Source organism: Atheta coriaria, unplaced genomic scaffold (genome assembly GCF_025399875.1).
Source record: "Atheta coriaria isolate IRGN ID8LTWV9N9 unplaced genomic scaffold, Caltech_Dcor_3.1 hic_scaffold_7_pilon, whole genome shotgun sequence".
Lineage (NCBI taxonomy): Eukaryota > Metazoa > Arthropoda > Insecta > Coleoptera > Staphylinidae > Dalotia > Dalotia coriaria.
In genome coordinates, this window is record NW_027045449.1 from 10,365,233 (window position 1) to 10,392,737 (window position 27,505).

Consider the following 27,505-nt stretch of genomic DNA (forward strand, 5'->3'; position numbering starts at 1 on the left):
TACCCTTATAAATAAATCTCTCAATAACTTCAAGCAGAGCAATAAGGGTAGTCATTATCGGGACAATGAGTCATCAATATAAATTAAGTCCAAAGTTCAACATTCGAGGGGTGAGATGAATAATAAAATTAATCTAAAAATAATTTCCAATCCCCTTGAATATAAAAATGTTGTATTCAAGGTTGAATCAATTTTATAAAAATGTCCATCCTGCAAGCGTGCATGTGCACTGTATACAAACCCTCTTTGTAACCTGTGCGCAGCGGTTGAAAAAGATTCACCTGTTGCAAGTACTCGTACCCTCTTGTGGAACGTCGCGTGTGGGTTACACTCTCGTGTGTGAGTGTGTGCGCATGCACCTTGGCTTTCCTGCTGGCGTTCACCTTCGGCGCATCACTCGCCCCCCGGTTCAGACGGGCGGAACCTGTTGCCCTCGCCACTCGGCCATTACGACGACGCAAGCGTGCGCGCACTGGGGTCGTGCGGGTTGTTGCTAGGCGCGCGTCTTCCTCTTGTTCTTTTACGACGCGACGCGACGTTGAAAAATAAAAGGAAAAAACGCAAGTCACGAAGGAGTCACGAGGGGAGAATGCAAGTTGAAATACCACACGAACCCCTTTTGTCTTCGGCCTTCAATTTTTTTATTATTTTTGATTTTTAATGATTTTAAACGTCCTGTAATACCCTGTATAAAGGACTTGTTTTGACTTTGGTGCAACGTGCGTGACTTGTACGCATGCGTTGATTGCTTTTGTTTTTCCTCCGCGCGTCGGCAACCGAGCGAGACTGGGTTGTGTTACCATGGTAACAAAAACACCCCTTGCTTCGCAGGCGAACAAAGACTGTTGAGAATACATACGGCTGAGACTGTTGCGCATGACGTGGCGCGCCTTCGGGGAATAGAATTTCAGGCCCGGCGAGGGTGTAATCGAATAAGCAAAACAAAGGCGCGCACATAAAAAGCTTGAAACAAAGGCGGTGGAAAACAATACGCTGCTCATAAACTCGCTGAGCAGTCAAAGCAAGGGTATGAATTACGCTTGACTTTGGTATTAAAACAACAAAGCGTTCGGTGAGTGTTATTTACAAAATAAGCCGCTTATCAAAATGGGCGAATTTAATTTCGCACTTGAGTCAAGATTTATATTTAGCCACGAAATCTTCTGTAGGTGCACACTAGTGTTGTTAAACCGTTATACGCTGAATTTAACAATAAATAATAACAGCGTACAATTTGTGATGCACGTTTATGAGTTTTGTGAAGTTTTCTGTCCGTTTGATTCGCGTACAGTGCAGGAACATCAAATGTCTTGATTGTGAAGGACACGCACGAATGAATTTCTATATGAATGTGATGGCTTACATGGTGTATTCTAACCTCAAAAGTTTATTTTTTAGGTTAATTTAGTGCAGGTAATCTGTGATTTCTTCCATTTTTTTACTTTTTATCCACAAAATGTGTTTAAATATTGCAAATTAATAGAAAAAATAATATTTCTTATATTTTGGGTTTATTGCACTTAACCTCAATTTTGTTTTTTTGTATTTTTACCAAGTAAATGTACTTAAATATGGAAAGTGAATAGAAAAACACATGTTTTTAATGTTTTGAGGTTAGTTTAGTGTAGTTAACTTATATTTTATCCAGCTTTTTGATTTTTTACTAAGTAAACATGCTTAAATACTGAAATTGCATAGAAAAATACATATTTTTGATATTTTGAGGTTAGTTTAGAGGAGTTAACCTATGTTTCCTTCTATTTTTGGTAGTTTCCCAAGTTAAACAATGCAAGTGAATAGAAAAATACATATTTTAAACATTTTGAGGTTCGATTTCTTTAATTAACTATATTTTGTCCTATTTTTGATTTTTTTACTAAGTAAACATGTTTAAACACTACAATTGCATAGAAAAACACATATTTTCAATATTTTTAGGTTACTTAAGTACAGTTAACCTCTACTTTATGACTTTACTGATTTCTGTGTCTATTTAATCCGCGTGCATTGCAGGAACATCAAATGCCTTGATTGTGAAGGGCACGCACGAATGCATTTCTATGTGAATGTGATGGATTACCTCGTGCAGCATTCTAACCTCAAAAAGTAACATAACCTCCAAAGCGTTCAACGTTGATATTGATATTTTTAGCGTCATTATGATGCGAAATCTGTTCGCTTTTGACTCGGCAGTTTTGCATTGCACCGTGCACTGGTGAATAAATGAACAGAATGCTTATTCTGTTCGCTCGGGTTGTGTAATAAAATCCACTTCCTGATTCGTCATCAAAATGTTAGCCTGGCAGCCGCATGCTGCATGCTGTATACAAAATACAACAAAAAATCATTCTTCTCATGAATTTTGTTTATAAAAGAAAAAAAGTTGTGTTTTACAATCACACACAAGGGTAGAAAATAATAAGTTTTAGTGTAATTGTTTAATATCTACAATGATTGACCGATTATTATTTATTACAGCAGTTAAGTATTAATGGCGCTGGTAGTCGCCGTTAATCATTGACAATGATACAATCCTAATGTTAGGTAATGACGGATAATAACGATGAGCCATTTACATAAACGAGCGTTTGTTTGTGCAGGCAATTGACCAGCGCCAAAATGGGCACTGCTTAAGTGTTTTTAAATAGCATGCAGACATTTTCAATTACTTACGCGAAGGGTAATCGCCCTAAAAATACAAAAACTACCTGCTGGAGACAATCTTAGCTAATTACAGCTCGTAATTATTCACAAAGGGTAGTTTCTTGTGTTAATCAAGCATGTTAACATCAAATTACTTATTTACTGCTTATTCTAGGATTAATTAACTGTCGACGACATATGCTATCGAAGCTTTTTATTATCCAAAGTGACTTAAGTCACATTCGCCACGCGTTTAAGAAAATTCAGCAAAAAAATCAAATGCTAATTAGTTTAGAAGATGCCTCATTGCAGAAACAGTTAATTAGTATCGTTAAATGTGATTAGATATTAAATCGATTCGCATGAGACGAATTATCATGGCGGCAGACGAAATGAAAGTCGTGTAATGAAAAAAAAAACGTAATTTTTAAAAGAATTTGTTTGTATATTCTTTTATTTGAATTTTTATTTGAGTTATGCCCATGACTTACAGTCCCAGATGGAATGTGATCTTTTTGCTCGTCAATAGCATGATATACAATATCTACATCTGCAGTGTTTGTTATAGTTGCGCTAGAAACTGCTGTGTGAATGAGTAGTGAATGGCGTCGCGGTTCTGCACGCTCGCAGTTCGCATGCCATGGGTTGGATATGTTGGATGTTGTTGGTTTTCTTGGGCGAGATGGGTTCCGCCGCCGTTCCGCGGCTGCCTAGGAGAACGCAATTTCAACCACCTGACGTGAGCGCAAATGTCTAATTAGTTTTTGTGTGCGCGCACATTCCGCTCATACATAACCTCAATACTGCATGTGGCAGAAAGAAAAATGTGTGCATCTCAATAGGAAAATACATGTTTTTAGTATTTTGAGGTTAGTTTGGTGCAGTTAATCTATGTTTTCTTCTATTTTTGTGTTTTTCTAAGTAAATGTGCTTAAATACTGCAAGTGGATAGAAAAATACAACTTTTTCATATTTTGAGGTTAGTTTAGTGCAGTTAATCTTTGTTTTCTTCTATTTTTGTGTTTTTTCTAAGTAAATGTGCTTAAATATTGCAAGTGAATAGAAAAATACAACTTTTTCATATTTTGAGGTTGGTTTAGTGCAGTTAATTTTTGTTTTCTTATATTTTTGTATTTTTACTAAGTAATTGTGCTTAAATACTCCAAGTGAATAGAAAAATACATATTTTTAATATTTTGAGGTTAGTTTAGTGCAGTTAACCTGGGTTTTATTCTATTTTTGATATTTTAGTAAGAAAATGTGCTTAAATATTGTAATTGAATAGAAAAATTCATATTTCTAACATTTTGAGGTTAGTTTCACGTAGATAACTTATATTTTCTTCTATTTTTGATATTTTCCTAAGTAATTTTGCTTAAATACTGCAAGAGAATAGAAAAATACACATTTTTAATATTTTTAGGTTAGTTTAGTGCAGTTAATCTTTGTTTTCTTCTATTTTTATATTTTTACTAAGTAATTGTGTTTAAATAGGGCAAATTAATAGAAAAATACGTTTTTTTCCTATTTTTAAGTTAGCTTAGGGCAGTTAACCTCAATTTTGTCCTATTTTTTTGAATTTTTACAAAGTAATTGTGCTTAAATACTCCAAGTGAATAGAAAAATACAGATTTTTAATATTTTGAGGTTAGTTTAGTGTAGTTAACTAGTGTTTAATCCATTTTTTTGTATTTTTACTAAGTAATTATGCTTAAATATTGCAAAATAACAGAAAAATACATATTTCTAACATTTTGAGGTTAGTTTCACGAATATGACTTATATTTTCAGCTATTTTTATATGTTCCTAAGTAATTTTACTTAAATACTGCAAGAGAATAGAAAAATACGAATTTTTAATATTTTTAGGTTAGATTACTGCATATAACCTCAATTTTCCTCTATTTTAAAATATTTTCACGAAATAAATTCCAATACGGTGGATATTATGATGGTGTGGATGCCCTCCAGAGTGTGGCATCGCGGGACACTCTCACAAAGAACAGTTAAAGGAGCGCCAAAGGAGTCAACCATCTGATACGAATCGCCAGTTGTTGGTTGTGCGCTCTTTAGCGCGTCGCTCACCAGCCAACCACTTGAATATTTAAATGTTCTATTTACGCGTGCATGTGAATATGATCACAATCGATGCGAACGCGCAGCGCAGTGACTCTGTAGTTTTGTCGCGGCGCGTTGAAAATCGCTTCGACGTCAAAAATCAATTTCCCATGAATACGTCTAACAGGCATGAAAGTATCGTGAGCTTGTGAGAGAAAATCGGTCACAGCCAGCGCGGATTCATCAAATTCCACTATGCTTTTGTTGAACTTGACTCTCAGTCGACAGTCCGCGGCCACCGCAACTTTTTCCTATTCGCTGCGCAACGAGGACATCAAAAGGGCATTGCAATCAAGCAACAACGAGCAACAAGCCTTTGAGCATCTCACCAGGCCTGCGGGCCTCCAGATGACAAGTTGCTCATTTGTCGTTGTGCGCGCCGCTGCGATAAGAAGAGAATGAGAGTCAAGTGCACTTCACAACTTTACACATAGCAATATAATACACTTGCGGGCACAATTTCTCATCGTGGCGAGGCAAGTGGGCTCACATTTCTATTTCAACAACAATTTGTGTTCAATTATTCAAAAAAACGCGAAAAAAAATTTTTTTCTTGAAAATTTATTTTTGTGACGCCATTGGCGGATTGGATTAGGCGTGATCCCAACATGGGCAAAAACTAGTAGATAAACGCCGCGTGGCTCCCACGCTCCCCTTCATCCAACAACACCTACAACATTGCCGCAGTGACGCACTTCATCTTCAACCGAATGTTACATTATGATGGCCGCAAGTGACTTAAGTCAAATTCCTGCTACACCCTATGTTCTATTCTTTCATTGCTTCTAAGCATCTTGGATTCTTTGTTTGCTGGTCGCGAGCGCATGTGCGTTACGTAAGAGGCGCGTGTAATAACCCCCCTGGATGTCGTAATGATGCCGCTGCCGCTGGCATGGGTCAACGGCCCACGATACTGCTCGAACTGCTGCTGAGCGCGACTATGACTACGCTCAGCGCTCCGCGCATGCGCACCATATCCTCCTGACTTTTCTAATTCTAAGTCAAAGTCTATATATCTACAACCCACATAATACAATATAATAATAAGTATTGAATTATTTTGAGGTTATGCTTTGGTACCCTACACCTTCACCTATGTGCTTCTGGAATTAAGCAGAAGTTGAATTCTTTTTGATGAAAATTCTTCGGCTTGTGAATGTAGACTTCTATACTGACGGTGGAATATGGTAACTGGTACAATATAGCATTGTGTGGTGTGTTTCATTGTTATTTGATGCATGTCCCACCGTGTATGACTTGCCTTTCACACATTTTGAATAATACAAAATATGAGTGTGCCTTCCTGCCACTGCCACCGGTGTGTGTCTTCTTGGTGCTGCGTTTACAAAAAACAAGTGCCCTCGAATCACGCCGACTCCTTCACGCTCGATTCATAATATTACCGGTTATTGCATCCGATGTTGGACGCTACCCTGAAAGGAAGACGTCCATTTCATCGAGTTGCATCACAATAAAATCACAACATCAGGATGTCAACAATTTTTTTTCTTTTTATAAAAGTCAAGACATTTCAAGTATTCATATTTGTGTTATTATGCTTTAGTTTAGGTTAGAAAAGTGTATTGTTTGTTATTTGGGTTGCATGTTATTAGGCGGATGTTGCATAACATAATTTCGAAAGAAAATATTCTTAAATACAGCAAATAAATAGAAAAATTAATATTTTTAGTATTTTTAGGTTAGTTTAGGGCAGTTAACTTATGTTGTCTTGTTTTTTTTTTTTTATTTTTTACTCAGTCAATGTTCTTAAATATGGCATCTGAATAGAAAATCACATATTTTTAATATTTTGAGGTTAGTTTAGTGCAGTTAATCTGTGTTTTGTCCTATTTTTGATCTTTTACTAAGTAAACGTACCTCAATTAAGCAAAAGAATAGAAAAATACATATTTTTAACATTTTGAGGTTAGTTTAGTGCAGTTAATCTGTATTTTCTTCTATTTTTGATCTTTTACTAAGGAAATGCATTTAAATTTAGCAAAACAAAGGAAAAATATGTATTTTTGATATTTTGAGGTTCGTTTGGTACAGTTAACTTGTGTTTTCTTCTATTTTTTATATGTTTACTAAGTAATTGTGCTGAAATATTGTAAGTGAATGTAAAAATCAGATTTTTTAATATTTTGAGGTTAATTTAGAGCAGTTAACCGGTATTTTACCATTTTTTTCTAAAATTTTTACAAAACAAATCCTGTTTTTCTTCTCCTTACTGCCGTATTACAAACATTAAGACTCTCAAGTATTCATAATTGTATTATACTTTAGCATAGGTTACAAATGCATTGTTTGCTATTTGGGTTGCGTGTTTTTAGGCGGATGTCGCATAACACGATTCCGAATGTAATGCACGTGCTGGCGGTCGCAGTCTTCTCTCTGCACTTGCGTGGTTGGATTACGAAATACCCTTCTCGCCTTCCTCGTTCGCAGGTCTCCGACTTGACCATATTTTTTTCGTGCATGGCGGGCACGTAAACTCGACTGTTGTCGGTTGCGCCTTGCGCCTTGCTCCTCGGCGCATTTTCTTCACCGGCTCCTTTCCATTCCTTCGCGTTCGTCCACCGACCGTAAACGTAGATACGGACGCCAGATAGACGCGCAGTCATAAAGCTAGGAGATTCTCATTATTTCGCCTCTATTCGTTACGTTTCACCATTGCCTCACGTGCACAAATGAGCGCGCGGAGGAAACTCAAAGGAAGGCGTCATACGTTCACCATGTCTAATCTCCATCTTTTTCGTTGGCTAACAAGTACACATAACCTGCATGTGACATAAAATAAAACATTTTTCGTTTAAAAATACCAAAAATTTATCGCAGACGCTCCGAAACGAGTTTTCTTACCCCTTCATCTCGTGCAGCATCATTATTACCACATACAGAGACGGAAAAAAAACGTGCTAGGGTTGTAGACGCTCAATAAGACAAATAAAACAACAGACAAATTAAAATTACGTTCTGGGGGAGGCTTACACGCCTTTAGAGGGGGTTACTGAACGTTTTTCTTGTTCAAAACTCGATCGAAACACTTGCTACAAATGTTCCACAGCCCCGTAGCGTGAGAAACATGTTTTTTCAGCGTTACTTTAATCGCACCATTAACTAACGTCAAAACGTGGGTTGTAATGTTATTACACAACAATACAATCAAATCGCGTTCTGCTTGGTGGTTTCATGATTTAGTTATTCATAGTTATGCTTGATTTACTTACAAATAAAAAATGGCGTCGATTTTTTAAATTTTTAAAAAAAATTTTTGATTTTATTGAAATGTTTGCGATTGTAACCTGTTTTTATTTGTAATTAGGTCGGTAGGTTGGAATCGAAGCTGACTTGTTGACTTAACAATGAGTAATATGATGCCACCTACGCCGGCTCCTTCGCGTTTGACCAACGCTGCCACACGCATTGTGCGCGAGCGATTATGCGTCGGAAACAACGCAAGCGCGCGGCGTTGTTTGCACTGTAATGCAATCGCACAGCGGTCGGCGCCTGTGTTATGATGTTATGGATACACTCGATGAGGGCACAATGGCAGCTGGATGCACTACTATTCGTCATCGAATTGTTTATACGCGGCGACGCACGTCGCACGCTCGAGCGCACAAATGTGCAGCGCCTCGTATTCCCCGGGTGGTGAAAACAAATCACGAACGAGACCACAATGTGCGTAATGTGCAAATTAATATTATGCATAATCAAGGATGAAACTGCGTACAACAAGCATTGAAATATCAGATTTTTGTGTTTATTGTTTTGTTTATTCAATTTTTAGAAGGAAAATTTTGTGTTTTTTGGCCAAAAATATGTAAATTGTTCATTATTTAAGGAAATGTCATGTATGTAGCTCCCTCTAGTGTCTGTGACGTCACAGAGTATATTTTATTTGACAGAAAACAGAAAAATTCAAATCAACGCGCCGGTTCTATGCGCAGTGACGTTTGAGTGTGACGTCAAACGCGTCAAACCAATCACAGCACGTTTTATCTTCCTGCGAATTTTGACAGCTTTCATTTCTTCAATAATTCAAAAAACTGTTTGCAAAAATTGATTTCTAATTTTTTTCCTCCACTTTATTTTATGTTTATCAAAGAATAGTTTAATATCCAATTTGTTGAAATTATTTAAAAAATAAAACCACAAAAATATTGCTCGTTAGTCGCCGAAACACTTTTATAGCATTTAAATAGCCCGTGTAAATTAGTTTTGATAAAAGCACACATAAATAAAGCACGAATAAGTGTATTAACGGTTTCCCCGCGTACGATATCTAAATATTAATTAAACTTTTTAAGGCGCAACGCCTCGAGAGTGGCGAGCGCCGCCGGCCAAAAGCCGCAGTGTAAGGCGATATGTTTGTTGAACCGTTTTAGCGCCTCAGTGTTTTTAATCCTAAACTCACGCTAGCTATACGCATGTTATTCCAGGGTCGTCATTAGTTTCATAGTTTATTTTCACATCGAATAAAATTATAGTTGAGAGAGGTTTAAGACGGTACTGAGTATTATTTTAGTCGTTTTATTAGTTATTGAAGTGTTGGGTATAGTTTGCTTATCGGAATTAAACGTTAAATTAATATTATGCTTGTATTACTCTCACCTACATCATAATTTGCATTTAATTCGTGTAAATCACTTGAAGACAACTGAAAATTTAAAATTAAGAGGTTTGTGTGACATTTGACAGTTTGAGAAGTTGTCAAACTACGATATCCGTGCGTATAACCTCTAAATATAAGAAAATATTCAGAAGATTTTCATTAACGTGTTGTAAAACATAAAATAAGTAAATATGTGCAAGATATGATAATAAAACATAAAAAGAGTAATATAATTGGATAAATTGTGGTGAATGGCAATACGAATGTTTCTAAACGATGATTTTGTAAGTTTTGTGTGTCCTTGAATTCAAATTTTCAAATTAAAAATCTGACAGGTTACAATTTGACAGTTCGTCATAGCCGGCACATCCCGCGCGCATAACCTTAAAAAACAACAAGTTATCAAATAGTGGTGAGTGTGTGCTTGCAAAATGTTTGAGTGTAAAACTAGAAACGACAATTCCCCGGTATCAAAGTGCGGCATCGCATAAAGAGCATGTGAACGAGAACATGAATGAGCGCCAATGGAAGCGATCACGAACACAAAAGGTGAGTGAAGCACTGAGAAACAACAAGTCTGAAACACCGAGCGCGTTTCGCTCGACTTTATGACTCCAAGTTGTCTTATGGCCTTGTGTAAATTTGATACGAATTATACCCTAATTGTCTAAACTATAGCCACAAGCAACAATTGTGGCAGCGAAGATACCCACAATAGGAATATCTATATTCGGTATTTTCCGGTTGCGACGTCGAGTGGGTTCGGGTACGAATTAACACACTTGGTCAATGAGCAAATCGAGCAAAGGTCGTATTTATTCTTCGCGCTTGTTTGCAAAGTGGGTGGACAAGCATGATTTAAGCAGGGTATAAATAACATACACTAAACCATTCTTGGAAAATTTATGTTTAGACACAACTAACAGAGTCATATACATATCGAGGGTGTAAATATTGTGTAATTACATTTTTGCTCTGCGCATGCGCGTTTTTTGACTTTGCGCATCATGCATCAGCAGGTCGCTGGTGTTTGACTCGCTCGATTCTCTCTATTCTCTATTCTGTTGGAGAGAAAAAAAATCCATGGGATGTGAATGCCACTTACCATCCTAGGCTTGGTGTGCGCGTGTGCGCTGTGTGCGTGTCGTGTGCAGGAAGAGCAAAGCGGGCTTGTCCACTTTTAACTTCTCGCTCCCGAGGTCAACGCACTCCGGTGGTGCTACGCCTTCCGACGACCCCCTTTACGAGCTGCGCGCTCAGCCTTTGCTGAGAGCCTACGAGTATAATGCCATACCATGCGCCTCTATAGATGCGCTCTCGCGTGGATGTAACCCGTGTGTGCATATAACTGTTACCGATGTTACCATCACGGATCGTAGTCGAGCGCACTGAATTCTTCTATTGTGGGCCGAGCGAGCCCCGAAACAGCGCGCGCGCGCGGCGGTCACCACGCTAATGGCCAAGGAATTCATTGCGCAATCCCAGAATAAAAATTTAAGTCCAACATACAACACCCATGTAGGTATTAAATTTTTTATTACCATTCTAAAACAGTTCCAGTGCCAGTTTCGTACCGATGACATAATTAATTGTGCTGGTTACCACATTTGTAAAATGTGTGCGCTCTCGACGCGCTCCTAAATTTATGTAGGTCATAAACGCATGTGCAGGCGAAACACAACACAAGTAGCGCGACAAAACGCACGCAGCCGATACCCGTTTCGCGTTTGTTTCGTCGTCGTCGTCGATAAGTAGCGCTCGTATTCTCTTCTTGCACACACACCGGCACCACACAGCATGAGGGAATTCCGTACGCGGCACGCTCAATGAAAGAAAGTTAACTAACGGGGTTTACACGTCGCGAATTGCCGATTGCTGCACGCGGAGCTTAAACTACACATTTGATTTCCTCTTGGTGGTTTGACACCGATTCACGCAGCAAATCATCTGGGTTATGTTAGAGTATGACATCTGTCAGTCGGAGGTGATTTGAGGTTATGATTTGTATGACAGATGTCAAATATTGGGATTTGAGGTTAGAAATCGACAAAAACTCATTAAATATCATTAAATTAATAAGTTTTAAGATTAATATCATGTAATATTTGAGGTTAGAATGTCAGAAATGGTGTTTCCTTCAAGGTTATGTTTGTATTTTTTGGGATTTTTGGAAGAAAAGTGAGTTTTTTTCAGTTAAAAACGTAAATATTATTTTGGTGAAGAATAAATCATGTAGTAATTAAAATTTGAGATTAATGTATTATAATATTTGTGGTGAGAACGTCCAAAGTGGGTTTTTCAAGGTTTCTTTACGGCGAAGTTAATATTTTGCGGCATTTGGAAGAAAAATGAGTATTTTTCATTTAAAAACGTAAAAAAATTATATTGGCGATGAATAAATCTTGTAAAAATAAAAATCATAGAATAATATATTGTAATATTTGAGGTTAGAATGTCAGAAATGGATTTATCAAGTTTATTTCAAGGTTAAGTTTGTATTTTTAGGGATTTGGGGATGAAAAGAGTTTTTTTCATTTAAAAACGTAAAAAATTATTTTGGCGATGAATAAATCTTGTAATAATAAAAATCATGGAATAATATATTGTAATATTTGAGGTTAGAATATCCAAAGTGGGTTTTCCACGTTTTCTTCAAGGTTAAGTTGGTATTTTTGGCATTTTTTGTTAGAAAAATTAGTTTTTTCATTTAAAAACGCAAAAAAAATATTTTGGCGAAAAGAAAAATATTGTAATATTTGAGGTTATAATTTCCAAGTGATCAGAGGTGATTTGAGGTTATAATTTGAATGACATCTGCCGAATTTGACGTTATAAATCAGTTTATTTTTGTCCAAATTTATTAAGTGCGTATTAAATGTACAAGATAAACAAATAAAGTGTTTCGACTCGATTCGAATTATCAAATAAATAGCTACACATATAAAACCCGTGTGAAATGTGAACCAGCGTGCATTGAAAGGACGTAATTTATTTCACGGACGAGTGCAATGCGTGGATGACGTTTTTTTCCATGTGGAAAAACACAAAAGATTGCTGCATATTCATGAAGTGATTTTTCGATTACGGCGCTACCCTTTCTAACACCGGAACAGATAAATTCCCACAATTGAAGTTTTATAATTTTATAGAATCCGGAATTATCAGTCACCCTCATGCATGGTATAGGGTGGGAAGTTTGGGTGTTGCCCTTCGGTGCCCTCTCGAAGTCTGGATGCGTTTCGATCTTATCGCCGCAACGCGCACGCAATAAAACGATATCTGAGTAAATATGTTGATTGACGATGGCTGTGACATTCGCTTGATAAACACACAGTCAGAGTCGAGGCGTGCGTTTCGTATGGCGTCTCGCGATGAATCTAGGAAAATACGCCCTCGGACTCAGCTCGTGGCTCAGCGTCGTCGTCGTCGTCGGTGCCTGAGTGACTTCGCTCTCTGCAGGCGCACATTTGATTCGTACGAGTGGAGCGTACCACAGTTCGATTCTCAGCACATTGGGTTGTTGTGCGCTAGGCGCACGCGTGTATTGGTGTGTGTGTGTGACGGTTCGTAACAGGATTTAAGTTCATTACCCTCTTTCTAGTTCTATTCCTATTGCTGCCCATTGATGGCTGGCGATGTGATGAGATGCACTTCTTTGCGGGGCTAAACAAAATGCCAAAAATTTTAAAAATTGGAAAAAGTTGTAGAATTATGTTTTTGTTTAATGAAACTGGAGTAATTTTATATAGAACATAAATATATGTTTTGATTAAGTGAAAATTTGATGGTTGTTTTAATAAAAATAAGCGGGAAAATTAAAAAGTTGCTAAAATTTGATTAGAATGAGGAGTAAATTAAGGTTTTGCCCTTTTATTCAGGAAGAGAGACAAATTGACATTTATTAACTTAACATTGACTTTCGGCATTTTTTGTGTCAATATTGATTCATTTTATTTCGTTCATAAATATTTTTGTACTGAAATGAATCAGAGACTAGATTAATATCTCAGAAACCTATTTTGAGCTCTATTTTTCGAATATTGCATTGTGAGTGATAAAAAATCTCTACGGAAAGTTGAAATCGTCAATTTTTAAAACTCCCGGAAACAATTTAAAAATACACACTTTTTCGGACTGTAATTGTTTTCTTGTGATATTTGAATGATTAATCAAATCAAATAGTCATTGATTAGTAATCACATCGAAATGAATTGTTTTAAAAAGCACCAGCGAATTTCAAAGTATAAACAATTGGTAGTTGTTGAATGCAATGAATAATCAGTGCCTCTTCATCACCACTCCATCACTCATCAATAAATATAAACAAATAAGGAACCAGTCATCGTTTCAAGTTGTTATCAAAACATAAACTCACCGAATATCAAACGAGCTAAGTGCAAATACACAACAATTTCTGAATTTAAATTTATAAAATATTCAATATTTGATTATAAATTTGATTTAATCATGTTTAGTCTCTCATTGAAAGGTGTAATTTGCTTAAATTAACTGCGTATTTTGTGATTAAAATATTAAGTTTCCTTTTATTGCCCGTATGCAAAATAATAAAAACGGCTTTTTGCTGTGCGTGTGCTTATCACATAACCTCAACTACAACAACACGGTGGTGTGGTGTTGGTTTCATTATGGTTGCTTTTCTCACATCACATGTGAAGTGAGAAATGTGACGAGTGTGAGCTTCAGGGAGCAATATAATTCGCATGCAGCGTGCGCTTATCTTATCGTCGTGGTTTGGGTATCGTTCCGTTACAGTTACACGATTTGTGCGAGTGTTTGTTCGGGTTTGATTGCGGCATTCGCAAGAAAAGTGAGTTCATTAATTTAAAACGAAAAAAGAAATATTTTGGTGATGTATAAATCTTGTGGTAATAAAATACCAGGGTTAATGAATTGTAATATTTGAGGTTAGAATTTCCAAAATGGGTTTTTCAAGTTTTCTTTAAAGTATTTTTAAATATTTTTTCGACATTCGCAAGAAAAATGCATTTTTTTTCATTTTAAAAACGTTAAAAATTATTTTGCTGAAGAATAAATCTTGTGTTAATAAAAACATCGATTAATATATTGTAGTATTTGAAGTTACAATGTCTAAAATTTAATCATTTTTAATAATTTTTTAAGGTTAAGGTAATATTTTTTGGCATTTGTAAGAAAAATAGTTTTATCATTCAAAAACGAAAAAAAATTATTTTGGCGATGGATAAATCTTGTAGTAACAAACAACCTAGATTTATATATTGTTATATTTGAGGTTAGAATGTTTAAATTGGGGTTTTCAAGTTTTTTTTTTCAAGGTTAAGTTAAAGTTATTTAGTTATTTAGTTATAAAGTTATTTTTTGGCATTTGGAAGAAAAATTCGTTTTTTTTTATTTAAAAACGAAAAAAAAAACGATTTTGCTGAAGAATAAATCTTTTAACAATAAAAAAAACATGGCTTATTACATTGTAAAATTTAAGGTTAGAATGTCAAATATGGGTTTTTACTGTTTCCTTCACGTTTCTTTACTGCAAACTTTATCAAAATCCCAATATTTGTTCGACACACCTTGAAATTCGTTATTTACCCACGTATTCGCCAAAAACTGACAAAAATTACCACAATATTAAATATCTCCTGTACAAGTCATGTACAACCCTTGCGCGTCTGTCTGTGTGTATAATATACAATATTGAATTTACTTCCAATATTTACACGGGTTGCCATAATCTACCACCATAAGTCGGGCATTTGAATAAACACGCATGTATCAACCCGGATATTTTCGTATTACGTATTGATCTTCGAACCAAGTATTGATAACAGTATTAACACAAGCAGCGCGCCCGCAAGGCACTCAATGAAGAGTGCGCTCTCAACATATTTTCCTGCCCGCTTAACAATCACCCTCTGTAGTCCTGTGTGTGCACGCCGGCGGATGAATGACGGCGCATTCATTTTATTCATATGGGGATAAAACGCTGTGGAATTAAATGAAATGTAAGCAATAAAGTAGTGTGGCGTTTCCTTTTTTTTTTTTCATTTAACATTCAAGTCGCATCACGCCCAGCGCTCCACTTACAGTCGTTACAGAGTTACAGCGCAGTTTACAGCGTAGGTAGTTAGCCATATGTGAGCGTGATTAGTGAATCATCGCACATGATGGTGATAAGACGTGCGGGCGTCCATCCCTCATGATATTCTTTCACTAAAAAACGAATTAAACTTGTTTAATGCTTGAATATTGATTTTGTTTAGAGAATTTAAAAATAATTGAATTTTTTTGTTTGTATTTTTTGTTTTGGAAGTTTTTATCGCGAAAATGGAAATCGTCTTTATTTGGGCGCGTGATAATCTTGGTGAATTTCACTATAACATGGCGATAATAAGGTGGCATTCAATATGTGTCGTTGATATTGAGTTATCGATTTTTTTTCGCGCCAAACAATCGAATCGTTTAGCGCGGACACGAGCATAATTTAATTTCTGTTTATGTTAAATAAAAACTTTTAATTTGACAATGCGCGTGATAATTTCAATGCACAATATATTGCATTACAAGCTTTTGGCCGCGATTTCGTCCCGGTAGTGTTTAATAAAAATGTAATTCGTTTTTACTCTCTTGTTCTAGACATAGTGTGTGTCAATTCTATCAATAAGATTTGCAAATTTATTTTAAAGAAATTAATAGTATAAAGAATTGTTAATAATGCACTTCAGCGCGCCATCTCGGATTCAACTATTTAACTATAACTATGATTGAATCACAATGCCTACTTTTATCCTATAGAAAAAGGCTGTCTATAGGGTTTTCCCAGCAATTATTCGAATTTTTCTCGCTGTAAAAACCATCTTTGGACTTTAACAAACATTTAAAAAAAAGAATTGGCCAAAATGGTCTAGGCGTTGTTGAGTTATGCGCTTACCAACAGAATTTGCGATTAATTTTTATATGTATAGATATTGCTGCGCCTATATTTAAAAATTGCATAATTTGCAAGAAATTCCAAGAAATACTTTTCTATTTCTACTTCGATTTGTAAACATGCAAGTTTTGATCAATTACTTATTCCTCAACACATTATATTATAGGCACGAAGTGCATTGCGTCATTTTATAGTTAACTTTACCTTTCGTACGTTTGTATAGCACGGTTTCAAAGCGAAGGATTTTGTTTCGTTAGTTTTTGATTCTTTTACCTTCTCGTCTTGCTCCCTATGTGGTTGAATGTAGGATTTTACATTAAGTCGAGTTTATTTTCGGTTGCTTCATACCTTACGGAATCTTTTATCGACAGGGAGCGGCGATCCACCCACCCACATAATAACCATTCTTAACTCGGCGGGCTTTGCCTACCTCGTTGATCGGCGCATAACTTATTGCTTCGGCGCGCGTTTAATTCATCTTGGAAAACAAATTGAAGTATTCGAAACTTGTTGGTGTCATTAATCATTTGTGACAAATGTAGGCAACACACATGACATGCATTAGGTAAATAGCTTGATTGGTAATTTTTATTTCGTGTATTGCTTAACTTTGGCGGTGGTTTTGGGGCAGTTTGGGTGGAATTTCGAGGGTTTGGATATATTCGTTTTAAAGGGCAACTCTAGTGCTATTTAAATATGCAAAGAGCATATTGATAACTAAAATGGTTAATGAGAAACTCGCAATTTTGTGTGATGATTATTTGAGGCATATTTTTACGTAACATGAAGGACAATATTTAAAAGAGTTTTACATCAAAATGGTGACTTTAAAAAAAAAAAGTGTAAACTAGTTCTTATAGAGAATTTCATGATCTACAATTTTCGTCTAACATATTTTTTGTCTAAAATTAATAGTTTGGCTAGAAAATGCAAAAAAAAAATTTTTGAAACTTTTTTTTTTCCATTGAACGTACAATATGAATGCTAATAACCTTGAATAGGTATATATTTGAACTGAATTTTTATCAGTAAAAACTAAATTTAAATTTAGTTAAGGGATAAACACCACAAATGCAAAAGTACTTTTGTATTGTGAATGTAATTCATAAAAATAACAGGAAGTGTTTTTAATGTCGCTGCTGTGGGCTGTGGGGTGCCTATTGGAATGAGCGAAAGGAAGGAACATTTTTCACTTCCGCCGCGCCGAGTACCGCGCAACATTAAATCGAAACAAGTACGCTGCAAGTATGTATTCTAATAAGTGAGTACCGCCGACGACGAGGGAAGGACTGGAAGGAGCATTGCGATTGGACGCGGCACTCCTTGCGCGCGCTAAAATTATCCACGCGGCTATTTTCGTTGCGCGATTGTCCGAAATAGAATCAAGGGAGATTTTTCATTTCGTTGATCAACACAAACTTAAAATATTTTGTTTTATCTCAATATGTGAATAAGGTAAAAGCAACTGGCCCATTAGCTCAGTTGGTTAGAGCGTCGTGCTAATAACGCGAAGGTCGCGGGTTCGATCCCCTCATGGGCCAAAAGTTTTTTCCAAAATTTCTTATTAAAATTAAATTTTTAAATTTTATACTTGTCAGTATAATTAGAACTTATATTTTAATTTACAATGAAAATGATTACTTAACTGGAAGTGAATAGAGGGTTGTAGGGTTGAGTGGGTTGAAAGGGCGCTTCCTTCCTACCTGTGCCTTCGAGATTATAATTACCAGGATGGGGTGGGTAGCGACGCATGCAGATAATAGATAAAACTTTAATGGGCTTATTATTATGCACTGTTTGTGTGCGCGGAGTCGCGACGCGATAGACCGAAGGGAAGGAAATCACAAAAGGGGCACTGACTTCGTGGGGTAATCGCCGATTTACCGGAAATAGTTATTTGAATAATAATTAAAGAGCGCTTGAGCGTGATGTACGAAACAACCGCGCTGCGTGTATCTTCATGCGTAACAACACACACCAATGGGGTGGTTTGCATCGTTGATTTCAGACGCTCCCTTTGGTTAATAATCATCAGGTGAAATCTGGAATCTCAGATTTTATAAAAAACACTCAACTTTTGACGTTAAAGGTAAAGTTAGAGAAACAAAGCATCTAATTGTGTCATCAGATTAGTGTCGTACTAAAGAAAGGTATGGCAACGAACAAAGAAATAAATAAAAATAAAACTCCAAGTCACACCGAAGAGAAAATAGCTTAGGTTTATGACTATGGCTAGCCGAGGAGGAACAGAGTAGAGCAGTGACATCACGGTGGTCATCGGCCTGTGCGTGACTTTACTACTCGCCTTTGTCCATTTTGTTCATTTGGCTCGTAAAGAGATACCAGCATAACCTAAACGCAAAAATCATAATAATTTTGAGGTTATTGCGCGATTTTCGCGGTGGATTTTTTGCGCGTGCGCGTTTTAAACTCTTAAACATGCGCAATGTGAAGAGGGCTCTCTCGCTACAAGAGGGAAGCTCTTGTGTGTATATATATGCGACTTGAAGAGTGTTGCACGCACCGCTGGAGGTTCGAGCGTCGTCGCGATGGGGTCGACAACCGGGCAACCCCGTGTCGTCGTCTTCCATCTTCAACCATCCTCTTCGGCCATGCCGCGCGTTCGCTACGCTTTGGCCGCGGCGCGCCTCATGCGCACATGCTACCGAGAATTAGATACATTAGAAATAAGTTCCTCCGCGGCGGCAGGTTGGCTTTAATGTCCTGCGCAGCGCTGCGGCGCGGACCCGGTGGGAATGGGAAAATATTCCGGGCTGTGCAACTCGTTCATGCGTTGCGCACTTGTTGCGTGTGTCCTGTGTGGCTGCTACAGCTTAATGACGGACGATGAAGCGCCGACCAGTAGCGCGCGTAATTTCGTCAAATTTAACATCCTGTATGCCGTAACTTGGGCAGTTAATCAACCGACCGTGAAACCGATCGTTTCCTACAACAAATCGAAGAGTAATCGCATCGCATCGCATCGCGTTCATTCAGTTATTCACGACCCGTCGATCACTTGAGTTTTATTTTTTATTTCCGCTTCTACAACATTTATAAAAGATTTAAATCATTGGACATTTGTAGGGTTTGTTATCTTTGCAACAGAAGGCTCTTCCGGCGGACATGTTACTGTTGATCCACTTGTCGTTGTAGTTCTTGGTGAACAAGTAGGCTTTCTCCTTGTGGCAGTCGCGGTCGATCGTCGAGCAAATGATGTCGGCGCTCTTCGGCAAATACTTAATTATCTGCAAACAGAAAAGCCCAAATCAAAGCTGAACGACAGAATAACGGTCGACATTCCTCCACCCAGTGTGTGTGTGTTGTTTAACTTACGCTCTCGATGCATTTGTTGGCGCATTGCCGCTGTCCGATCGAGTTGTGCGCGAAGTGCGCATCCTGCTCCTCGGTGATGACCGGTTCGCCCTTGGGGGCAGCTTTGGAACCTTTCTTAAACTGGCCGGAGAGGAAGATGCCGCACGTGCAGGGCACTGGCGTCGTTGATTTCGCCTCAACGTTCTTCTTCTCGTCTTCATGCGCGTGCGATTTATTCGTCTTGTGCTCTTCTTTGCCGTGCACGCCGATTACCACAAGGGCTAATAATAATAAACATAAGCCGAATTTCGTGCCGGCGCGGACGTGCATGATGGATTTAATAACTTGGTTGGGTTTCGTTGTGGGGCACTTAAAATGCGGCTATCGTCGACGGGTATCTTCGGTGGCTTACGCGCTCTGCGTCCGGTTGCACACTGATAACTTGCCGGGTTATTGTTATGCGCAGGTCGGCGGGTGAGGTAGACAAGACTTCGCCAAAAGCAATTGCAATAAATAAAATGTGCTGGCGACTACTGGTTTTCTTGCCGAAACGGCAGAAATCGTAAAAACTAATGGAAATTATTATTGCGCGCATTTTGTGGACGAATTTATTCGGCGAACGCATTCACATTCACATTGCACGTTGGAGCAAAAATTTTGCATGTGCATATAAAATATTAACGTTGGACGACTTTTGCCTCCCCATGCAAAACACATTTCTTTTTACCTGTTTTACCACAAACATCAACAGAACAATCAAATTTTAAATGTATTATTTTCCTAACGCTAACAACCTCCACTTGTGTCGTGATATTTTCGCCTGCGTAACATTTGTCAGGAAAATTTAAACTCTGCCAGGCGACTAGAGTTCCAGCGCCAGGAAGTTGCGTGCCGATAACGCTGGACACAATCCCGTTGAGTAACGCCCCGTGCACGACCGCCATCTTTCCATCTTGCGGCAAATGAATGGGGTTCGTGTCTCCACTCAGTCGAGCGAAGTTCATTACGTCATCCTGGCTGATACGCCTCGTCGAAACAGCTTTATCGCCGACTGTGCACTTTGCCCTCCGCGCTGCTTGCCCCGCGCAATGTGCGAATCGCGCGCCGTTGCAAAATAATCTCTTAATAAGCAGCGTCCCCATTACAGTTGTTGGCGTGTTCGCCCTCGTCAGCGGTTTATGCAAATATTCTTTTTTTCGTTTTATTGGGCGTTCAATCCGAGCTGACCTCGGCGGATTCCGAATGGTTAGAGTTAGCGTCGTTAGCGTCCCAAATATCACGCAAAAAAATTGTGGCCAAGTTGGTCAACCTTGGATCGCACGAATTGGTGCGATGCGCTGCGTGGAACGCACGCAGTTTGTGTAAATTTGTCGGTGTTTTTATCAAATACGCAGAGTTTACGTTTCTCGCGAGATAATATAGTGTTGTTAATGCGTTTAAGACTATATCTTTGTTACGATGTTGTAATAATTTAATTAAAGCAGCAATTACCCAGTCGGAAGTTATGTAGTCTGCAATCTCGGGATCTGTAATTAAATATTAAGATGCTTAACATTACAGAAAATAAAAATAAATATAATTTCTGTACCGTTGCAGAGATTGCAGAGTCCTCCAACGGCGAAGGCGCAAAGCTCTTCGTTCTGTTGTAGCTGCAGCTGATTCAAAAACAAATCAACAATTTGCAATTGTTTAATGAAGTTGTAGTTGATAGGATCATATGCAAAATTTGCTAAATTCGCCAATACTTGTTGCTTGCCTTCTGTAATAATAATAATAACGTAAAATATTAAATTTTTGAATAGAAATTTTGAGGTTATCTCTAGTTACCTAATGATTTCGTCGTAGTATATTCGTCCTTCAGTTTTTGCAGAAAACTCAATCGTTCTTCGGGTCCACCTTTTCGTTGTAATTGATCCGGACGAGTAAACATAGTACAATAAATAAAATACAATCCGAATTCGTTTCGTTACATTTACGGTTTGTTTACAATCGATACGATTAGCATTGTATTGAAAGTTGTCTATATTAGGAATAAAATTTAAAATTTTGCGCTCAAATCGTTTATGTTGCTCAACATTGTTATCACGTTATCAGCAGTGCATTAAATTGCATTGGTTCATAAATAAAATTTACAATTCGAGTAAAAACATGTTATTGTATTATTTATTTCGATTACAAAATTGATCCATTTAAAAACATATAAATATACGTAACGTGCAGTTAATTTATTTTTTCGTTGTTTTAACTGCCAAGTTATATGATATAATAAAATGTTGAAACAAATTGTGATATTAGTTTGTTTCGTGGGTGGATCTTTAGCGGTTTTACCTAAAAATCACTTTGGTTTACGTTCTGCGTTAGCATTGAATCAAACTGAAGACATTTTTGATTCGTGAGTGAATTTATTTAACAATTTAAGATATTTTTGTGATTTAAATGATTTAGATTGACAGAGGCACAAAAAACAGCATACATAAACAGAATTTTCGATGTGATTTTATTCGAGCTTGGTATGTTTATGCTTAATTATGGTTTTGATCCACTCAAGTTGCCTGATCAAGTTCAAACATTCAGTTATGTGAGTTTCGTATTTTACAATTTATAACTAATAAAATAAATTAATAATAAATTAATTATTATAGAAACCTTTGCTGGTTAATTATACTGGTGTCCTGAATTTAACAAAAGGTGTTGCTTATAATGTTTCGGATATTCAACGAAACGGTGACGTACAAATGAAATACCTCGATCGAATTCTCACCCTGAGTGTTCCGTTAAAGCTAAACAAAATTCACGTAATAATATATAAATCTTATTAATTTAATTTAATGAAATCTCAATTTTTTATTAGTTTAAGTATGATTACGATGCGAAAATAATGAATTTGGGACCAAAAGGCGGCGTGGAAGGCAATGCAGTAAACATTGAAGTTTTTGCGTCGTTGACAATAAATTTTAAAGAAATGCACATCACCATGAATGAATGTGCAAACGTAGTGAAAATTGGGTACGTCTTGAACATAAAACAACGCAAATTTAATAATAATATTTATTTTGTAGTAAAATATCAGTGAGTTTCACTGGTAACGCTCCTACGGATTGGTTAATCAATTTATTAACACCATTGGTAGTTGTTTTATTCCGGGGAATGATAAACGATGTTATCACAGACCAAGTGTGCAAGAACGCAGTCGAGTTATTTGACGAAATTAATGCATTTTTTATTAGTTTGAAACCTGAAAGTGTATAAATTTTACACAAATATTAATTTTATCAATTCAACACAAAAATAGTTCCAAATTTAGAACCAATCAGTGTTTGTAAATGTTATCGCCGCCGGTAATTATCTATGTCTCAGGATCTCAGCAGGTGTGATTGAATTTCTATTATATTTCAATTAAATGTGATTGGCGTTCAGATAATTCAAGTGTTATCAAAACACTTGACAAAATGCATTTGTTTAAAAGTGTTTGATGGCATTATCTTGTACTTGCGCAATCTCTGAGGTCGGTGGTTGGATATTTTGGAGTGCATCGTTTAATAAATCAATTACGGTCTCCAATGTACTGCGCACAATTACTTCAGCGATGAGTGTGATCAGCCCCTTGAAGATGCCAGTGACAATCGGTGTGAGGAGATTGACAAACCAGTCGATTATTCCATTTCCAGTAAATTTACATGAAATTTTTCTGTTTGTGATTAAAATTTAAAAAATGTTTTATAGAAAAAATGTGTTAATCATTCATTTTAAACTTACCCGATTTTAACGATGTCAAATTCATTCAATGTGATTACTAATTGATTGAAATCCAAAGCCAAAGAAAAATAAATTTGAATATCTGTTGCGCTGCCTTCAATACTACCATCTGGTCCCAGATCCATCAATTTAGCGTTGTAATCGTAGTTGAACTAAATTTATAAACATTTATACAAATTTTCAATGAAAACTCAAGAAAAGTTTTGTTTTTTTTTACCAAAATTTTGTTAAATTTAATAGGCACATTGATTGTAAGGATACGACCAGTGTAATCCATGTAAACATTGCCATTACGGTAGATTTCGGACACGTCCTGTGCCCAACCGCGTTCCATGTCCAATTCACCGTGATAAGTGATAATAATCGGTTTCTAGATACACGAAAAGTTAATTAAGTCTTGCTTAAGTTATAATTTGATAAACATACGAAAGTGAAGTTTTCATGAACGTCGGGTAACTTATAGGGATCCAAACCTAAATCGCCCATTAACAAACGAACTTCAGTGATGATGACATCAGCCATCTCATTGACAGATTCAATCTTTTCTCGTGGACTCAATCTAGATTATAAATAATAACATTTTGAATGTTTTGAATTATGTTTTTAATAATAACTTACGAATCAAAAGTATCAGCTGTCACTTTCAAAGCCCGTGCTGATTTCTCGCCCAATGGGAGTTGTTGGGGTAGTGCAACAGCAATGCCCATGAGGCATGCTAAGAACACAAATTTGTTCAACATTTTACAAAACTAAATAATTATAAAACAAATTTAAGTTATAGGTGTCAGGCTCTCCTGAAACTACAATCAATTAGATTCCAATTCAATATTTTATACGCGTTTCGAATTTTATCGCACGCGTGCCATTGATATTACAATCTAATCATTTAATCATTTTTTTTTCAATTTGAAAATAAATTAAAGTATATTTTTCTGTATCATCCAGAACGATCGAAAATTTAAATCCCAATTAAATTAATTATTCACTTATTATTGCTGTTGTGAAGATTTGTACAAACTAATTACCATAAGATCTATAATATAAAAAAGAATCGCAAAATCTGTTGGTAAGCGCATAACTCAACAACGCATAGATAAATTTGGCCAATTCTTTTTTAAAATGTTCGTTAAGGGCCAAGGATGGTTTTTACGGCGAGAAAAATCGAATAATTGCCGGGAAAACCCTAAAGACAGCCCTTTTCTATAGGATAAAAGTTGTCATTGAGATTCAGTCATAGTTATAGTTAAATAGTTATAGTCTGAGCGCCATCTCAAGTGCTGAAGTGCGTTATTATCAATTCTTTATATAATTAATTTCTTTAAAATAAAATTGCGAATCTTATTGATAGAATTGACACATATCATGTCTAGAACAAGAGAGTAAAAACGAATTACATTTTTATTAAACACTACCGGGACGAAGTTGCGGGCAAAAGCTAGTTAAAATATATTATTATTAAAATATATATTTATGTATCTTCCAGAACGATCAAAAATTTAAATCTTAATTAATTTAATTATACATGTATTTATGAATATGTTTGTTGTTTGTATAACAAGATTTGTATAAACTAATTACCATAAGATCTGCGAATAACTGCGACGCAGCTAATTAAATTATTCTGAGACAAATACATGCAATCAGTGCATGCTACATGTAATAAAAAAATTATAGAAAATGAATGTAGTAACCTTCGTTTGGAAATTGGCATCAATATTTCCAGCGTAGAAAATGCTACAAATACTGCGCTAACAATGGTCAGTTAATCGCTTCGCATGCACGAAATTGTAGTGGATCTGTTTCACAAAGCCGATCAACAAGACTAATTTTGTTTGTTCACAATTGATAAGGCTTTAAATACAACCGTATTACAGCATACGATAAAGAAACTTGTTTTGGCGATTAGCGGTGCTTTCATTATATCGTTCAGTGTTAAAAATGCATTGGTTAACAGTGGTTTGTCTCGGTATTGTAGGTGTGACATTGTGTTTTGGAAACAAACATAATATTCATAAATTATTGGATAATGCGCATGAAATTACCAGGTAATTGTTATATTAATAAATTAAAAGTTTTAATTTGCGTATTAAATTATTGTTTTTTAGTTTTGATCAAATCCACCAGGGAGAATTTGTTGATTACTTCTCAAATTTAGTTTTGAATGAAATAAGACCTAAAGCTTCTAAAGCAGTACAATTGCCGGATGCTTATAAAGTTGTTCGATATGGAGTTGTAAGTTTTATATTTCTATTGTGTTCTAATTATAATTTAATTGTGAAACATTGTTTTGTTATGAATCAGAAGTTTGGTATGAAAACACTGGTACCTATTACAATGCAAGATGGTGTGACGTCTAAGCCAACATTTGAATTTGTCAACGCAACGATTGAGAACCAGTCAGCGAACCATATCGCATTCAATACACGGGTGTCGTTTGATAACTTGCGCGTAATAATAACAATAATAATTTGTAAATATTAAATTTATTAATTTTATTTATTATTTATGTTTACAGTTGACTTTCACCGAATGCAGATTGAATATTTCCGGTACAAGTCAACTAGGATCTGTATCAGCTCATGTCACGAACTTTCAAGGCGTTTTTAGCACTTTATTGGATTTCAAGGATAGCGGTGGGAGATGGTTAAGAAGATCAAAGAAAGTCTTTGGCAACGTACGTGAAACAACAAATCCTAATGTGGAATTAGAGTTAAATGAAGGTTCAAAGGATTTGTTCGATATTTATTTAAATATGGTTGAAGCAGATGATTTGAAAGAGGTTTTCAGGCAACAGATTCGTCATGTGTTTGATGTTGTTATATTAGATCACATTGATCAGCTGTATGAGTCGTTGAAAAATGTCTATAATGGCGACATTGTCACTCAGTAATGCGTAAACTGTCATTTTGTATATCATAAACCCATTTAAAATGTAAAAAAATCCTTTGTGTATTAAAATACTGATCATATATCATTTAATTTCAATCACAATAACAATAGAAATGCTATTTGAAGCAGTTGTAAAGGCACTTGACACCATGTCCAAGAAAGTCTACCGCTTTGATGAAGAAGATTTAGATCCGCATGATGTTCCTGAATCCATGGGAAATATCAACGCTCTTTCTGGTTTCTTCGACGCGATGATCCTGGAAGCTCGTCAAACGATGATCGCTGAAAATCTGGATCCTATGGATATTCCAGATGGCGTTCATAAAGAATTAAATGTTAATATCAATAGAATAATTATAAAAGTACATTTAAATATAATGTTTGATTGTAGGCGTTGATCATGTCAGCTACATTAGACATCAATCGTATATCCGTGCACAATTTGAGTAATCTCGAAAGAAAAATGCCCTTCCATTGTGAATACAATAATCGCGTGATGACGATTGCGATTCCGATCAGTTTTGTTGATGTTAAAGTCTTTACTGATTATAAAATTAACGCTGGTTATGTGGTGATATCCGAAGGACGAATTATGTGCCGTGCGGGTGATATAAGTCTTTGTTTGAAGTTCTCGTTTGACTTCATTCACAGAAAATTAATTTTCCGAAACTTTGATATACCAGAATGCGAGTAAGCATGAATTTAATTCACAAATCTCAGAAATTTAATAATTTTTTTCTTGTTTCTAGAAAACTTTCAGTTGTTTTCAAAGGTGAAGGTTTAACAAAATATTTGTTAAATGTATTAACACCGATTGTTATAATGAGTATGAAAACTATTTTGTTATCAACCATCAAGGAGAAAGTCAGTGAGCAAATTACGGAGGGAATGGAAGTGGTAAATCGAATTCTAAAAGAGATGAACAAAGAGAACAGACAGAAATATGCAGCAAATAATCCGCAAACGTCTAGGTCTCCTTAAAATCTGTGCATTTTTAATAAGCAAAACGGATACATTAACAGTTTTATTTGTGCTGATATTGATTAAATCTTGGAATGTCATTTATCACATTGATCCATATGAAACATTTTATTTTTCTAGTTGAATTTGATGCGTCGATAAGTGCAGGAAACTGTTATCAGTTCAATGATTTGAGGCGTATTTTTTTCAATGTTTGAACGTTGTTCTTTTATCATCGATTAAGCAGGCAAATTACGTTGTAATCGATTTATAAAACCCAT

The 27,505-nt window shown here is 36.2% G+C and overlaps 4 protein-coding genes and 1 non-coding gene across 9 annotated transcripts; 2 read left to right on the plus strand and 3 right to left on the minus strand.

Moving 5' to 3' along the window:
- The first annotated feature begins 9,725 nt into the window (after nucleotides 1-9,725).
- Nucleotides 9,726-27,338, plus strand: LOC135795559 (uncharacterized). 5 transcript variants are annotated; one of them, XM_065307274.1, is made up of 10 exons: nucleotides 9,726-9,928; nucleotides 22,065-22,197; nucleotides 22,262-22,414; nucleotides 22,471-22,625; nucleotides 22,679-25,420; nucleotides 25,481-25,607; nucleotides 25,677-25,823; nucleotides 25,891-26,599; nucleotides 26,656-26,954; nucleotides 27,014-27,338. In XM_065307274.1, exons 1-5 carry the CDS (start codon nucleotides 9,894-9,896, stop codon nucleotides 22,866-22,868), a joined length of 666 nt encoding a protein of 221 aa, XP_065163346.1. In that variant the 5' UTR covers nucleotides 9,726-9,893; the 3' UTR covers nucleotides 22,869-25,420; nucleotides 25,481-25,607; nucleotides 25,677-25,823; nucleotides 25,891-26,599; nucleotides 26,656-26,954; nucleotides 27,014-27,338. The 5 variants fall into 5 exon arrangements, with proteins under 5 accessions (XP_065163346.1, XP_065163344.1, XP_065163345.1 ...); XM_065307271.1 differs by lacking the exon at nucleotides 9,726-9,928 and adding an exon at nucleotides 21,623-22,011; XM_065307272.1 differs by lacking the exons at nucleotides 22,065-22,197; nucleotides 22,262-22,414; nucleotides 22,471-22,625 and having other exon boundaries at nucleotides 9,766-9,928; nucleotides 25,351-25,420.
- TRNAI-AAU (transfer RNA isoleucine (anticodon AAU)) lies at nucleotides 17,772-17,845 on the plus strand. Its single transcript has one exon. It is a non-coding gene; the product is annotated as a tRNA-Ile (tRNA).
- On the minus strand, nucleotides 19,316-20,282 carry Fcp3C (Follicle cell protein 3C). The gene is made up of 2 exons (XM_065307278.1): nucleotides 19,641-20,282; nucleotides 19,316-19,552 (listed from the first exon to the last, which is right to left on the minus strand). Exons 1-2 carry the CDS (start codon nucleotides 19,947-19,949, stop codon nucleotides 19,370-19,372), a joined length of 492 nt encoding a protein of 163 aa, XP_065163350.1. The 5' UTR covers nucleotides 19,950-20,282; the 3' UTR covers nucleotides 19,316-19,369.
- LOC135795561 (armadillo repeat-containing protein 7) lies at nucleotides 20,719-21,635 on the minus strand. Its single transcript, XM_065307275.1, has 3 exons — nucleotides 21,447-21,635; nucleotides 21,208-21,378; nucleotides 20,719-21,145 (listed from the first exon to the last, which is right to left on the minus strand). The coding sequence occupies exons 1-3, from the start codon at nucleotides 21,547-21,549 to the stop codon at nucleotides 20,832-20,834; spliced, it is 588 nt and encodes a 195-aa protein (XP_065163347.1). The 5' UTR covers nucleotides 21,550-21,635; the 3' UTR covers nucleotides 20,719-20,831.
- LOC135795558 (uncharacterized) lies at nucleotides 22,815-24,136 on the minus strand. Its single transcript, XM_065307269.1, has 5 exons — nucleotides 23,994-24,136; nucleotides 23,802-23,934; nucleotides 23,593-23,745; nucleotides 23,376-23,527; nucleotides 22,815-23,307 (listed from the first exon to the last, which is right to left on the minus strand). The coding sequence occupies exons 1-5, from the start codon at nucleotides 24,113-24,115 to the stop codon at nucleotides 23,079-23,081; spliced, it is 789 nt and encodes a 262-aa protein (XP_065163341.1). The 5' UTR covers nucleotides 24,116-24,136; the 3' UTR covers nucleotides 22,815-23,078.
- Nucleotides 27,339-27,505: the final 167 nt, after the last annotated feature.

Bases quoted from the DNA above. Each gene is read 5' to 3' on its own strand.
- LOC135795561 (XM_065307275.1), bottom strand. From the start codon at position 21,549: ATGTTTACTCGTCCGGATCAATTACAACGAAAAGGTGGACCCGAAGAA. The intron at 21,379-21,446 runs GTAACTAGAGAT...TTATTATTACAG, and splicing joins TACTACGACGAAATCATTAG to AAGGCAAGCAACAAGTATTG. The intron at 21,146-21,207 runs GTACAGAAATTA...ATTTAATTACAG, and splicing joins ACTCTGCAATCTCTGCAACG to ATCCCGAGATTGCAGACTAC.
- Fcp3C (XM_065307278.1), bottom strand. From the start codon at position 19,949: ATGCACGTCCGCGCCGGCACGAAATTCGGCTTATGTTTATTATTATTA. The intron at 19,553-19,640 runs GTAAGTTAAACA...TTCTGTTTGCAG, and splicing joins CCAACAAATGCATCGAGAGC to ATAATTAAGTATTTGCCGAA.
- LOC135795559 (XM_065307270.1), top strand. From the start codon at position 25,314: ATGCATTGGTTAACAGTGGTTTGTCTCGGTATTGTAGGTGTGACATTG. The intron at 25,608-25,676 runs GTAAGTTTTATA...GTTATGAATCAG, and splicing joins AAGTTGTTCGATATGGAGTT to AAGTTTGGTATGAAAACACT. The intron at 25,824-25,890 runs GTAATAATAACA...TTATGTTTACAG, and splicing joins TGTCGTTTGATAACTTGCGC to TTGACTTTCACCGAATGCAG.
- LOC135795558 (XM_065307269.1), bottom strand. From the start codon at position 24,115: ATGTTGAACAAATTTGTGTTCTTAGCATGCCTCATGGGCATTGCTGTT. The intron at 23,746-23,801 runs GTATGTTTATCA...TCGTGTATCTAG, and splicing joins TTCATGAAAACTTCACTTTC to AAACCGATTATTATCACTTA. The intron at 23,308-23,375 runs GTAAGTTTAAAA...AATCACAAACAG, and splicing joins TTTGACATCGTTAAAATCGG to AAAAATTTCATGTAAATTTA.